General features: G+C 49.9%; 2 protein-coding genes across 2 annotated transcripts; one reads left to right on the top strand and one right to left on the bottom strand.

Moving 5' to 3' along the window:
• Position 1: 1 nt before the first annotated feature.
• TMEM234 (transmembrane protein 234) lies at positions 2-7,379 on the bottom strand. The gene is made up of 5 exons (XM_025934211.2): positions 7,322-7,379; positions 6,874-7,025; positions 6,022-6,088; positions 979-1,071; positions 2-725 (listed from the first exon to the last, which is right to left on the bottom strand). The coding sequence occupies exons 1-5, from the start codon at positions 7,335-7,337 to the stop codon at positions 631-633; spliced, it is 423 nt and encodes a 140-aa protein (XP_025789996.1). The 5' UTR covers positions 7,338-7,379; the 3' UTR covers positions 2-630.
• On the top strand, positions 7,336-14,766 carry EIF3I (eukaryotic translation initiation factor 3 subunit I). Its single transcript, XM_025931891.2, has 11 exons — positions 7,336-7,458; positions 7,563-7,655; positions 8,795-8,882; positions 9,193-9,258; positions 10,353-10,502; positions 10,592-10,719; positions 13,190-13,300; positions 13,420-13,509; positions 13,815-13,888; positions 14,368-14,460; positions 14,592-14,766. The coding sequence occupies exons 1-11, from the start codon at positions 7,336-7,338 to the stop codon at positions 14,671-14,673; spliced, it is 1,098 nt and encodes a 365-aa protein (XP_025787676.2). The 3' UTR covers positions 14,674-14,766.
• Positions 14,767-14,832: the final 66 nt, after the last annotated feature.

Consider the following 14,832-nt stretch of genomic DNA (forward strand, 5'->3'; position numbering starts at 1 on the left):
CGTCTGTTTAGTGCAGATTTATTTGAGGCTACTGCTCGCCAGGTACCGTACCACATGGCTGGAGTGAGGTGGTGCAGGGGCCCACAGGAGGCTGGCTGTCTGAGAGGGGCAGGCTGGTGAGGATTTCCACCCATCTCATGGGTGCGACAGGCGATGCTACCAGACCGCTCATCTCCTCTACACCTGCCATTCATCCCCTCAGATGCCCCTCAGGCAGCGGGGGCCCCTGACAGCTCTGGAGGCCTTCTCTTTGCATTTCTGGCTCAGACTACAGCTGGCTGTCTCCATGCAGTCCGTGGACCCTGCTGCTGTGACAGTCCGGATCAGGCCATAGTGACAGTGGCTGGGCTGGGGGCCTGACATGAAAGCACGAAGAGGGCTGCTGGGGCAGAAGGGTCGCTGGAGGAGCGTGAAGTCTCTTGTGCTAAATCCTAGCAGTCGAACAGATCTCGGAAGTTACAAAACCCTTTTGCTCCAGTTCTCTTGTGCAATCCACCACGAGGTAGCTCTTAGCCCCCTAAGAGAGGAGGACGCTGAGGCTCAGGCGGGGAAGTGCTAGGTCCATCTGCTGCACCTCACAGCTCAGGGGCTTCCTGGAGACAGAAGCGCTGCAGGGTGGCATCGGCCCACTCAACGGGCAGACAGTTGCCCCTGGGTCTTGCTCACGGAGCTTGTGACGCAGAGTGTAATTCCTGCCATGGTGAGCACCATGCCTGTGAATGCTCCTGGGAGAATGGGCAGAAATCGAGGGGATGAGCCCAGCCACGCTAGGAGGAGCCCAGCTCAGATGGGGTCTGTCCCCAGAACGCCCAGGGGAAGGAAACTCTGATGGCTCTAAGGAAGAGCTGCAGAAGAAAGGGGTGGGATGGGGAAAGATCCTCTCCTCCCCTGCCCTTGGGAGATGGCTCTGGAAAGGACTAACCAGGGGTGGCAAGGCCCATGTAGCGGCTTCCTGCACTAGCAAGCAGTCTAACTTACCTTTTCCACCAATATCTTCTCCAAGGACCTTCCCAACAATCAGTGTGAAGATGATGGCCAGAGAGTTGCTGATGGGTACAGCTAGGGTCAGATCTGAGTGATCGGAATGAAAAAAAATCTCTGAGATGCCAAAAAATGCCTTTCTACGCACAAAACACAGTTTATCAAGACAGCCTGTTTAAAAAAAAAAAAAGAAAAGAAAAAAAAAGTATCTCTTTCCAGATGAAATCAGAGCAAAGCTCAAGATTCCAGCCAGGTTTCCCGACTCTAAATTTGGTGCTCCCTCAATTCCAGCATGAAGACCTGAACTATATAGTGGTCGGCGACCACCTGGTTGGCCGATAAGGATAAGGTCTTTGTACTCAGAGAGTTTCTGAGATCCCAAGGGTATCTGGACAGGCCACAAAGCCCAAAGGATGCAGGAGGACGAGTGCAAAAACACAGTCATCACTTAGTAAGTGCAAATTGTGTGCTGGGTGCTTTGTATCTTACAGACATATCTTACAACACTGCAAGAAGAGCGTTGTCATTTTGCATAAAGAAAACAAAAGCTCAGAGGGGACACGTAAATTGAGGCCGACTGAGAATGTTATTTATTTATCTATTTAGTTTAGTTCATTTATTTTTTGAGAGAGAGAGAGAGAGAGAGAGAGAGAGAGAGCAGGGGAGGGGCAGAGAGGATCCCAAGTAGGCTCCGCACTGCCAGTGCAGAGCTAGATGCAGGGGCTTGAAATCACAAACTGTGAGATCATGACCTGCGCTGAGATCGAGTCAGAGGCCTAACCGACTGTGCCACCCAAGTGCCCCCATCTTCTTAAAAAGTTATATTTTAAGCTATTTAAGAAGATGGGGGCACCTGGCTGGCTCAGTCGGTACAGCGTGTGACTCTAGATCTCAGGGTCAACGTGAGTTCAAGCCCCACGTTGAGCATAATGCTTACTTTATTTTTTTTTTAACGTTTATTTATTTTTGAGACAGAGAGAGACAGAGCATGAACGGGGGAGGGGCAGAGAGAGAGGGAGACACAGAATCGGAAACAGGCTCCAGGCTCTGAGCCATCAGCCCAGAGCCCGACGCGGGGCTCGAACTCACGGACCGCGAGATCGTGACCTGAGCTGAAGTCGGACGCTTAACCGACTGTGCCACCCAGGCGCCCCATAATGCTTACTTAAAAAAAAAAACAAAAAAACACTTTAAGAAAATAGACCTCATGTTAAGTGTGCTTATTACACAAGCATACAAAAAAAAAAAAAGTTTAAATCAGAAACTGAGCTACTTATGATGACAAGATTAATAACTGCCAGGCCAACTGCTCACATTGGCTCCTGAGTCAGCTCATTCCTTCCCAGCATTCCCGGCCTCACCTGCTTCAGGAAGAGGAGGAACTGTCCTGTTTCTCATGCCGAGAGTCCCCACCATGGATGGCATTCCCCACCCAAGAAACTGACCCAACTACCTACTCAGAGCTGCTTCCTGGGGCTCACACACCTTCCATGGAATGCGAGGACTGCTATCGACTGGTGTGCAACAGTAGATGGGGAGGGGAAGCAGCATGGGGCTATGGAAGAGCAAGGGCACTGGAGTGAGGCTGACCTAGGTCTCCCTGTGCCGCCTTGGTTAGGCCCTTGACCTCTGCAGTCTACAAGTACAACAGTGATAGCAAGGTGACAACGCCTCCGCCTCCGTACCACAGTGCTGCAGTAAGATAAGACGGGATGATGTGTCTAGCTCCTGGCTGAAGATATACATCTTTGATAAAGTGACCACTGTTGTTGATTACTAGAATAGACAGATGCTAAAAGATGGATGTAGAGCAGGAGAGGAGATAACAGGACCCTAACGTTGCCATCTGCTCAAAACTTGGTAAGGGGCTAACTGCAGTCAGCTGGCTTTCTTGGGCAGCAGGGAGTGCCAGAGGCTTTCAAACTTGCTTTTATTTGCTTTTCAAACTTTTGGGGTTTAAGTTTTATTTAAGTAATCTCCACACCCAACAGGGAGCTTGAACTCACGATCCCGAGATCAAGAGTCACATGCTCTACCGACTAAGCCACCCAGGTGCTCAAACTTCCTGTTAAATGATGTTTTATGGGGCGCCTGGGTGGCTCAGTCAGTTTAGACATCTGACTCTTGATTTCGGCTCAGGTCATGGTCTCACAGTTCGTGAGATTGAGCCTTGCATCGGGCTCTGTGCTGGCAGTGAGGAGCCTGCTTGGGATTCTCTCTCTCCCTCTCTCTCTGCCCCTCCCCACTCGCTCTCTCTCAAAATAAATAAATAAACCTTTTTTAAAAATGACGTCTCAGGGCGCCTGGGTGGTTCAGTCAGTTAATCATCTGACTTTTGATTTCGGCTCAGGTCATGATGTCACAGTTCGTGGGTTCAAGCCCCACATCAGGCTCTGTGCTGGCAGTGCAGAGCCTGCTTGGGATTCTCTCTCTTTCTTCCTCTCTCATTGCCCCTCCCCTACTCATACTGTCTCTGTCTCTCTGAAAATAAATTAAAAAAAAAATGTCTTATGAGAAGCCCCACATGTAAAAGGGATAAATGTAGCCTCTAGTTGACGCTGAAGTGGTAGGTCTTGAGGTCAGCCTGTCTCCTCACCCTTCTGTGGCCTCTGAGGGGTTCTCCAGAGCTCTCTGGGGCCTGGGTGAGATTCCACGGGAGACGAAACCACAGGAGGGGGACTTCTCATAGTTAAGTTCAAGAACATAACCTTGGAGTAATACGTAGCTTCAAATCCTTCTGCACTAACATGCTTGACTTCAGAGAAGGGAAATAAATTGCCCCAAGTTTTGTAATTTCACCTTCTACACGGATATCATGTCTGCTTCATAGCATCATGATCACAATCCAATAGAAACCCGGCGTCATTTCATTGCACTTCTCTTGATGGCACTTTGCAGATACTGTGTTTTTAACAAATTGAAGGTTTGTGGAAACCCTGCATCGAGCAAGTCTATCGTTGTCATTTTTCCAACGGCATTTACTCACTTTGTATGTCTGTGTCACATTTTGGTAATTCTTGCAGTATTTCAAACTGTTCCTTATTATTATACATGTCATGCTGATCTGTGATCAGGGATTATGACTTGCTGAAAGTTCAGATGATGGTTACCATTTCAAGCAATAAAGTATTTTTAATGTTTATTTATTTATTTAAATTTATTTATTTTGAGAGAGAGTGGGAGGGAGAGGCAGAATCCCAAGAGAGAGAATCCCAAGCAGGCTCACCGCTGTCAGCATGAAGTCCTGTGTAGGGCTGAAACTCACGAACTTGTGAGACCATGACCTGAGCCAAAGTCGGACCAACTGAACTTAACCAACTGAGCCACCCAGGTGCCCCAGCAATAAAGTATTTTTTTAAGATTAAAAAAAAAATTTTCTTTTTTTTTACTTATTTGTAAGAGAGAGAGAGCACATGCACACAAGTGGGGGAGGGGGAGAGAGAGAGGGAGAGACACAGAATCTGAAGCAGGCTTCAGGCTCCAAGCAGCACAGAGCCTGACACAGGGCTCAAACCCACGATCCGAGCCAAAGTCAGTCTCTCAACCGACTGAGCCACCCAGGCGCCCCAAGTATTTTTTAATTAAAATATGTGCGTTGTTGTAGTAGACATGATTTTATTGCACACATAATAGGCTACAGAATAGTATAAACATAACTTTTTGTTTTTTAATTTTTATTTTAAATCTTATTCTTTTTTAACTTTATTATCTTTTAAAATTTATACCCAAATTAGTTAGCATATAGTGCAACAATGATTTCAGGAGTAGACCCCTTAGTGCCCCTTACCATTTAGCCCATCCCCCCTCCCACAGCCCCTCCAGTAACCTTCTGTTTGTTCTCCATATTTATGAGTCTCTTCTGTTTTCTCCCCCTCCCTGTTTTTATATTATTTTTGTTTCCCTTCCCTTATGTTCATCTGTTTTGTCTCCTAAAGTCCTCATATGAGTGAAGTCATATGATTTTTGTCTTTCTCTGACTAATTTCACTTAGCATAATACCCTCCAGTTCCATCCACGTAGTCGCAAATAGCAAAATTTCATCCTTTTTGATTGCCGAGTAATACTCCATCGTATATATATACCACATCTTCTTTATCCATTCATCCATCGATGGACATTTGGGCTCTTTCCATACTTTGGCTATTGTCGATAGTGCTGCTATAAACACGGGGGTGCATGTGTCCCTTTGAAACAGCACACCTATATCCCGTGGATAAATACCTAGTAGTGCAATTGCTGGGTCATAGAGTAGTTCTATTTTTAGTTTTTTGAGGAACCTCCATACTGTTTTCCAGAGTGGCTGCACCAGCTTGCATTCCCACTTAAATCTTATCCTTGAGTAAACTCTCCATGCAAACTCACAACCCTGAGATCAATAGTTGCATGTTCCACATACTGAGCCAGCAGATGCCCCTAAACATAACTTTTATATGCACTGGGAAATGAAAAAATTCATTTGCCTTGTTCTGCAATATATGTTTTATTGCGGTAGTCTGGAACCAAACCTGCAGTATCTCTGAGGTATGGCTATAAAATGTGTAAAACCAGCACAGTATCTGATGCAGTAGAGGACAGTCATCAATCCGTGGGGGAAAGGAAAGTTATATTTATTGAGCTCCTACAGTGTGCACCAGGTACTCTGCTAGATGCTTCTCATACACTGAATTTAATTCTCTCAATGGCAAGAAAACCATCCTATGAAACCAACGCTCAATTAAGAGACTTACACAGGGTCAGACAGGCAGCACACAGTGGAAACAAGAGTGTCAGCGCCAGCCATCAGCACAACAAAATGAACCTTCCCTCTTCCTCTGCTGCTGCGCAAGACTGCCGGGCTTCAGATCAACCCAAATGCCTGGCAGCATACTCATCATCAGCCCACTGTGCCCCAACTGCTCAGGGAAGAGGGTGCAGAGAGGGAACTGGAGATGGTGGGCTCTCCCTCACTCATGGAAAAAAGGTGTTTCAGGCACCCTCCCCAAGTGACTCTTCTGAGTGGCTTCCACCACTGAGCATGGCAGTTCTAAGTCAGAAACCCACCTGTTGATGCCAAGGTGAGGTAGTAGAGGAGGGAGCCACACTGGTTGAGGAAAAAGGGCATCAAGTACTGGAAACAGAAGAAATCTGCAGTCAGTGTGATGCTTGACTGAGCAGCATTGCCTTCTTTGAGCTTCTAGCTATGCCCTTCCTCAGAAGGAGGGGTAGCTATAAGGGCCCAGAGAGTGTTTAGCCTTCTGAAAAGGACCCTTCAGGGCAGACAGGAAGTTACTGACTGAACTCCATGCCTTTGCCTTGAATGCCCCTCCCACAGCCCTGCTATTCCCATCTTCCCCCTCCTGCAAGTCCCTGAGTGCCAATGTCACTCCCTCCAGAAAGCATTCCCCCAGGCTCCTAGCTCCAACCTCCCTCCTGTGAACTCAGGAGGCACCTAATCTGTACCTCTTTCATAGCCCTTAGCCCAGAGAGGTAGTTGTGTCTGTGTCTTGTCTTTCCCACTAGCCTAGACGGGCAGCACTGAGGTCAGGGGTAGTTCTCTAGATCTTCCCACCCCAGGGTCAATTTAAGCCCCAAGCCCTCCCTTGGAAAGGTCTGTTGGAGGGATCACCATAATAAAACATTAGTAACAGCAGCCATAGATTGAACACCAATTGTGTACTAGTTAAGTGCTTTATGTGCCTCACCTCACTGAATCCTCACAACTACCTATAAGATGGTTACCATTCTTTCCCATTTTACAGATGATGAAACTGAGGCTCAAGCAGGACAGGTGTCTCATCTAAGAGCTTCCAGCGAGTGAGCTGGTGGGGAGCAGACTCTGACTCAGATTTGTTTGGCTCCAGAGACCACATTTTTAGCAGCTATGCGCGAGAAAGGGGCCATTCACAGACGTACCTCAGTGTTCAAGAAGAGGGTCTTCATCTCCTGCAGCAACTGCCGGGCCCAGGTCCGCTCATGAACTTGCTGCAGGGGGGAGGAGGCCCGCTTCAGCAGCGGCTGTGTGCCACCCCACAGGGCAGCCACCAGCACCAGAGCCAGCACCTGCCCTGGATGGAGACGCGAGTGACCCTCACCCCCACCAAACTGCCGCCCGCGGGGCCCAGCCCTCCTCTGGCCTCCCCTCCTCAGCCAGCCGCTGCCACATCTCTCCTTCGCTCTCCAACGCCCCGGGTGAGACTGGCGAATAGGGCAGGGCCCTGGAGGCCGAGGAGATGGATCCAGGAGCCCAAAGTTTGGGGCTGGGGCTGGGACAGGGGTCGAGGTTAAGTGGTGAAGGTGGAGCAGGAAATGAACTCGGGGCAAGGCTCGGGAAGCCCCTAGAGGGGCTGGGCCGCCTACCCACCTAGAGATGCCGCCATGGCAACGCCGCTCCCGGCCACTTCCGGGAGCGAAGGGGCGGAGACCCACAATCCGGAAGTGGCGCTAAGCCCCTTCCGGCCCCACTCACGTTGCTGCTTTCCTTTTGTCAACGCAGGGATGGTGAGTTCCCCTGAGCTGGGGTGTTAGCATGGGGGCTCTTTGGGGGTCTGGAGCTGGAGCAGGGGCCGATATTTGGCGGTGACACTCCCGTCTTGTCTTCACAGAAGCCGATCCTGCTGCAGGGCCATGAGCGGTCCATTACGCAGATTAAGTACAACCGCGAGGGAGACCTCCTCTTCACGGTGGCCAAGGACCCTGTGAGCGTCGGCAGAGGGCGGGCCGGCGGGACCTTGCAGCAGGGGCCGAGAGGGGGCGAGTTCACTCTCACTGGGCGGTGGGTGGACAAGCCAGTTTTGCCCGAGAGGAGAACCAAAGAGCGCCCCATTCTGAGAAGTAGGGAGAGACCATCCCGGGAGAGAGCATTTTACCGGGAAAACGCAGTTGTTGGTAGAAGGAAGGAGTAGCCAGGAGGAAAAAAGCCACAGACCATTGTGGAAGGGGGACGGAGATGAGAGTCAGTCCCTTCAGGGGACTGGGAAGAGACCATTCTGAGAAAGAACAAAACTATCCTTCCAGGTAGGGGAACACACCATCTCTAGAAAAGGACAGCTGATCCTTGGACTGTGAGGGACAACAGAGGATTTATGGGGGTGTCCCTGGGCTCATTTCAGTCGGTCCTTCTGGGCCCCATCCCGCCTTTCACTGAGTGCAAACAGCCTCTCACAGCACTGCCCTTTGAGGCACCTCCCTATGCAAGACGTTAACTCTAGTGGCTCATAGTGGGAGTTGGGAAGCCTACAGACCTGATTTGAATCGTGACTCCCACGTCCAATAGCAGTGTGACTTTGAGCCTGTCATTTAATCTTTCTAAACTTCATTTCCTTTTTTATACATTATGGGTACAAATAGTACCTCCCTCGTGGGGTTGCCTTCAGGGTTAAATGAGATTCAAGTAAGGAGCTTAGCACAGTAAGTACCCGGTGTGTATGAGCGAAGAATTGTTAGTCATTTATATTTTAAATCCCTTAGACACCATTTTATTGAAGCTTCGCAGCTACCCTTTGAAGAAGGCATTATTGTTGTGGCCATTTTACAGATAGGAAAAGAAGCTCAGAGGAGAGAAGCACTGTATTTGAGAGTTTGGGGGAGGACTGGGACAATGGCTTGGAGATGTTTTTGCAAGCCTCCTGGTGCCCCTGCCACTTACCTGCAGGAAGGGGAAGAATCTAGGAGTTGTTCTTTTTACCAGCAACCTGCTGTTTTCCAAGAAATGAGCAGGAGAGGGTAAAACGTGGCCTCAGTAGAGGCTGTGGAGGGTTCCTGGGGAACCTCTAAATAGAAGGCCATTGCTCTGCTTGGGATGTTTACCACGTGTCGCTGTCATTAACTCCTCCAGATCGTCAATGTATGGTACTCTGTGAACGGTGAGAGGCTGGGCACTTACATGGGCCATACTGGAGCTGTGTGGTGTGTGGATGCCGACTGTATCCTTGTCTTTGCTCTGAGTCTGTGCTCCCAGGGTCTGCCAGCAACGGAGAGGCCGCCAACTTGGAGTTGAGAGTTTGGGATGATATTGTGGGTCTAGGGAACGATATCTACCTCCTAATCCCCAGTCCGTACCCTGGTTGGGGGAACAGTCAGGACAAGTTGCAGTTCTAGATGAGGAGGGTAGAATGCTCCGAGGTAAGAGAGGAAGGAAGGCTGGCGGGGGCTGAGTGGGGAGGTGATTCAGTTGGTGTTCCAGGAGGACAGGGGCTCAGGGAACTGGGTTCTATTTCTTAACACCGTCTTCAGGGGACACCAAACATGTCCTCACCGGCTCAGCTGACAATAGCTGTCGTCTCTGGGACTGTGAAACAGGTAAGCCTGGATCGTTTACTTTTTCCTCAGACAGCAAGAACCTACAGTATACCTGTTTAGGTGAATACGTTTTGGGGAAGTAGAAATCCAGACATGGCTCCTGTTCTGAGGAACAGGAAGCAGACAAGGAAAGGGGTGCTACACAGGGCACCTGGGTGGCTCAGTCGGTTGAGGGGCTGACTTCGGCTCAGGTCATGATCTTACGGTTTGTGAGTACGAGCCCCGCGCCAGGCTTTCTGCTGTCAGCATAGAGCCTGCTTTGGATCCTCTGTCCCCCACCCCCTCTGCCCCTCCCACACTCTCTCTGAAAATAAATAAACTTAAAAAAATAAAAGGAGGCACTGTGGTGAGACATAAGCCATGTTGGAGAAAGCACAAAGCACTGTGGAAGGCCAGAGGGGGGCAGCTGATGTCTGGATTGGGGATGGAAGCAACCCGGGAAGGTTTCCCAAGAAAAATGTCATGTGAGCTGGGGTTTAAAGGATGAGAAAGAGGTCATCACTTTGGCACAGACTGGAACGAAAGCATGGCAAGTGTCCTGTCCAAGTCATCTGATCTGTGGGGAGTTTCTGCTTCTTAGGAGATAAAATAGGAGAGAAGATGAGGCCGGCGAGGGTCAGAATAGGCCATGAATGACAAACTCAGGAGCTTGGCTTTGTTCCGTCAGACTTGGCGTGCTGTCCCTCAGCGGGGCAGAGCATGTTTGGTTTTAACAAACTCCGGTGGCGGTGGGGAGCATTGGAAGAACAGACCGAAGACATGGGAGCCTATGAACTTGCTCCATTGAATAAATATTTACTCGGCACCCAGTTCTGTGCCAGCTGTATGCTGGGTACTGGAGACACGCAGAGAAATTCTGAGAAGACAGATATATTTGCCCTCCGCTATGAGAGCAGTGCCACAGCGGCAGGATGTCTGAGGAGAGACAGAGAGGAAGTTAAAAATCTTGAGCCAAAGCGTAGCCACCAAGGTGGCGGTGGGTTGGGGTCACTAGACCAGGAGAAGCAGTGAACAGGAAGATAGGTAGATGTAGAGAGTGTCCTCTTCTCAATGGCGTTGGACAAGGGGTAGCCCAGATTTCTGCCTGTCTCCAGGGAAGCAGCTGGCCCTACTCAAGACCAATTCAGCTGTCCGGACGTGTGGCTTTGACTTTGGGGGCAACATCATCATGTTCTCCACGGACAAGCAGATGGGCTATCAGTGCTTTGTGAGCTTCTTTGACCTGCGGGATCCAAGCCAGATCGGTGAGGCAGAGCTCGGGGGGTGAGGACCGGGGCTGGGGTACAGGGCGTAGCTCCAGAGCCCAGGGCCTGACCTCTTCTACTGCACACAGACAACAACGAGCCCTACATGAAGATCCCTTGCAACGACTCCAAGATCACCAGTGCCGTTTGGGGACCCCTGGGGGAGTGCATCATCGCGGGCCACGAGGGCGGAGAGCTCAACCAGTATAGTGCCAAGGTGAGGAGGTGGGTGGGGCCCAAGTCCACCAGAACGATTCCCTTCAAAAGGCAGGATAGCACAGCAGTGAAGAACACCGCTTTTTAGCTGTGAATTTAGGCAAGTTACTTCACTGAGCCTGTTTATCTGTAAAACATTGAAAGGATCAAAGGACATCAGGCATTTGAAAAACTTGTCACAGAGTACTCTGGATAGGTTAATAATGATCACAAGTAAGCATTTTCCTGCCACTACTGAGTGCCATGCTGGGCTCTTAGGACAAATACATGAATCAGACATGGGCCCTGTCCCCAGGGAGACGGACTGGCAAACAGCTAGCACATGAGTCAGGTTGTGAGTTGTGCCACCACAGAGGTCTTGAGCCAAGCACAGAAAGTGCCCTCCGTCACAGAGAAGGTGGCACGTACATTAAGCCATGAAGAATAAATAGAGCTTCAAGCAAGAAGAGAAGGCAGTTCCACAGGTGAAAGGAACAGTGCACACAAAAGCACAGAGTTAAGGGAGTAGGGGGACTGGTCAGAAGAGAGTCTGGTGTCATTGGGACACGGTATTGGAGAAAGTGGATAGCGACTAGATTTTTCGAGTGTCAGGAGGTAAAGGAACTGTGATTTTCCTTTTGGTAGCAGGGAATCTTCAAATGGTTATTGCTGATCAGATTTTCTCTTTAGAGGCTTTTGCAGGCATAGTTCAGAGAATGGACCTGAGTGAGGCAATAGCTCTGGAGGTGTGGAGCACCTGAGAGTCAAGAGATGTAGGGGTGACTGATGAGATGGGGGATGAGGACAGGGCCAAGCCCAGGCTGTCTTGATTTCTTGTTTGGGTGCCTGGGCAATGCTGGAGGGCACTACCATAAAGGTTAGTCACTCAGCAAACATTGGCTGTAGTCCACTAGCCCCCAGACCTACCTGCAGAAAGGGAATGGAAACCAAAGTCAAAGGCATGAATCATGCTTGATGCCAGCAAAGAGTAGAACTGATCTGTGCCTTCAGATAGGCCTGACTGTAAAGCTGGTGTGCTTATTCCCCGAAATACAGGAGCCAGATATGTCCCTACCATGTGTCCACATTGATGGAGGAGACAAAAATACATCCTTCCCACAGAATAGGTAAAAATAATTCAGGAATGGGGCGCCTGCATGGCTCAGTCGGTTGAGCATCCGACTTCAGTTCAGGTCATGATCTCACATCGGGCTCGCTGCTGTCAGCACAGAGCCCGCTTCAGATCCTCTGTCCCCCCCGCCCCCGCCCCACCCCCACTTGTCTTCTCTCTCTCTCTCAAAAATAAACATTTTTTTAAAAAGGTTAAAAACTAATAATAATTCAGGAAAGGGGCACCTGGCTGACTCAGTCCATAGAGCATGCAATTCTTGATCTTGGGGTCGTGAGTTCAAGCCCCACAATGGTCATAAAGCTTACTTAAAAACAACAACAAAAATCAGGAGAGGAAAGGAAAATTCTCTGAGGGTCTAGTGTGTGTGAGGCTCAGTGCTCAAAAGACCTTTCAATCATCTCACCAGTGTCTGCACAATGTAGACCAGGTTCATGTCACAACGAAGTCAAACGACACAGTCCCAGTCTCCCTATAGTGAACCTCGGTGGTGGGCTTTTAGTAATCTTGTTTTCTAGATAGAGAAGGTGAGGCACAGAAAGGTGCTTTTGAGGGCAGACTCTCAAATTCTGCTCTTTGTACTGTACAGGCTAGCCGGTTGCTGAGTGGGAAGGGAAATCGGGAGGTGAAATGGCCCTTGGAGAAGATCTAAAAAAAGCTGGACACACAGCAGTGCTTGTGGACTGTGACTCCACCCCTGGCTGGGGAGGGGTGAGCTCAGGCACTCTGCCCCTTACAGGTTGCACGATCTCCAGCGGGTCACACCATCGCTCTGAGCCTTACTTTCTTCCTTTGAAAATGTCCCTTAGGGGCGCCTGGGTGGCTCAGTCGGTTGAACACCCAACTGTTCATTTCCACTCAGGTCATGATCTCTTGATTCATGAGTTCAAGCCCCGCGTCAGGCTCTGTCCTGACAGAGCCTGCTTGGGATTCTTTCTCTGCCCCTCCCCTGTGTGCTCTCTCAAAACAAAAGAAAAGAAAGGAAAGAAAACAGGTGTTGAGTATATAGTACAATGCTTGGCAAATTGTGACTGTTCACGATTCAGTGACTGTTGAAGGGAGTAAGTGAAAAGTGCTCTGCCCTTGTAATGTGCTGATTAATTAATAGGTCCGTAGGTATGTCACCATAAGCATGTATTTTCGTAGATGGACTACCAGTGTTGATGAAATGTATCCGTGGGCCACGTTTGGATGTGGGCTTTGGAGGGGGTAAATGTTAGTTCAGGGAATACTTAGGCCATCCCAACCCAGACCTCCCTTCCCCCGGCCGGGACAGGGGGCAGTATAGAAGCCCTGCTGAGCAGTGGGGCCTGTGGAGGTCAGGCCACCCAGAACCTCACTCTTCCGCTTCTGCCTTCCCCAGTCTGGAGAGGTACTGGTGAATGTTAAGGAGCACTCCCGACAGATCAATGACATCCAGTTATCCAGGGATATGACCATGTTTGTCACTGCCTCCAAGGACAACACAGCCAAGGTGAGCCTGGGCAAGGGGCCTGGCGGGGGGCTCCTCCCACCATCCTGCAAGGCTTTCAACTTGCCCGACTTCCCCGAAGAAGACTCCTTTTACAGATTGCTTTCCCCTGTCTTCTCCAGCTCTTTGACTCCACAACTCTTGAACACCAGAAGACTTTCCGGACAGAACGTCCAGTCAACTCAGCTGCCCTCTCTCCCAACTATGACCATGTAAGGGAAGCGCACTCAGGCTTCTGCTGAAGCCTCGGACTGCTTCCAGCATCTGGGTGTCAGTGGAGATCTGAATTCTGGAGGAAATAATGTCAGCTAGAGAGGAGATTCCCAGAGCAATGATTCAATGATTGGGCAGCGCCAGGGGATAGGGCAGGAGGTGGCTAAAGTATCTGTTGGGCCCTGCCCTTAGCATCCTTCCAGTCTGATGTGGGAGATATTAAAAGCTTATGAGCTGGGGATAAGAAACAGAAAATGGACTTGCCTGCCCTTTGGGCCTGTCTAGCTTTTCTTCTTCCCTTCAGGTGGTGCTGGGTGGTGGTCAGGAAGCCATGGATGTAACCACCACCTCCACCAGGATTGGCAAGTTTGAGGCCAGGTAAAGGGGGGAGGGCGGGGGCTCTTCCAAGTCAAAACCCCATGGAGTGTCTTTCATGATGGACACAAACCATATACCCGAGACTTCCCTTATTTCTTTGGCTGCTAGGAGGTGCAGCTAGATTTGTGGCCTTCCTGGGACAGGTGTGTGATACAGCAGTTACAGCATGACCTGGGACCCACTGTGAAGCCCTGGACACATCCTTGTATTTCTCTGTGCCCGATGAGCGATCGTATAATGGGGACAGCGATAATACACTTACCTCATACAGTTGTACAGATCAAATGCATGAGTTAACGAGTTAACACTTGCTGCACAGCACGCAGTAAGGAAGTTAGCTATCCAGTCTGCCCCCCCCCCCCCCCGTCTTATTTTGTTCACATTCCCCACTCTCTACTTTGCATTTGGGGAGTGGTACGTCCAACGTGTCTCGGAAGGAGATGGAGAGTGAATTGTCCCTTCTCACCACCCTCCTCCAGGTTCTTCCACTTGGCCTTTGAAGAAGAGTTTGGAAGAGTCAAGGGTCACTTCGGACCCATCAACAGTGTTGCCTTCCATCCCGATGGCAAGAGGTAGGGCTCTGTGCAGGGAGCTGAGCTTAGCCCGGGACTGGCCTCTATCCCTTTACCATGCCCTGCCCGACAGGCCTGTCTCCCTGCCCCAGAGGGGGCACCTGACTGGTCCCTGGCTCTTCTTTCTCCAGCTACAGCAGCGGTGGTGAAGATGGTTATGTCCGCATCCACTATTTTGACCCACAGTACTTTGAGTTTGAGTTTGAGGCTTAAGAAGCTTGGATCTCCATCAAGACCGGGGAAGTTTCTGGGCCTGGACTCACAGAAAGTTTTGGACTCTGAGAAATAAATTAGTTTGGAAATAAATGGTTTCTGGCGAGAAGTTTTATGGGAACTGTTAACATCATTTTCCCTTCTCAGTGACACCCAGGG

The sequence above is a fragment of the Puma concolor genome, chromosome C1 (assembly GCF_028749965.1).
Source record: "Puma concolor isolate L17-30 chromosome C1, mPumCon1.1.hap2, whole genome shotgun sequence".
Taxonomy (NCBI): domain Eukaryota; kingdom Metazoa; phylum Chordata; class Mammalia; order Carnivora; family Felidae; genus Puma; species Puma concolor.

Bases quoted from the DNA above. Each gene is read 5' to 3' on its own strand.
- EIF3I (XM_025931891.2), top strand. From the start codon at position 7,336: ATGGCAACGCCGCTCCCGGCCACTTCCGGGAGCGAAGGGGCGGAGACC. The intron at 13,510-13,814 runs GTAAGGGAAGCG...TCTTCCCTTCAG, and splicing joins TCTCTCCCAACTATGACCAT to GTGGTGCTGGGTGGTGGTCA. The intron at 13,889-14,367 runs GTAAAGGGGGGA...ACCCTCCTCCAG, and splicing joins ATTGGCAAGTTTGAGGCCAG to GTTCTTCCACTTGGCCTTTG.
- TMEM234 (XM_025934211.2), bottom strand. The intron at 1,072-6,021 runs GTGGGTTTCTGA...CCGATCACTCAG, and splicing joins CCTCACCTTGGCATCAACAG to ATCTGACCCTAGCTGTACCC. The intron at 726-978 runs GTAAGTTAGACT...CCATTCTCCCAG, and splicing joins AGAAGATATTGGTGGAAAAG to GAGCATTCACAGGCATGGTG.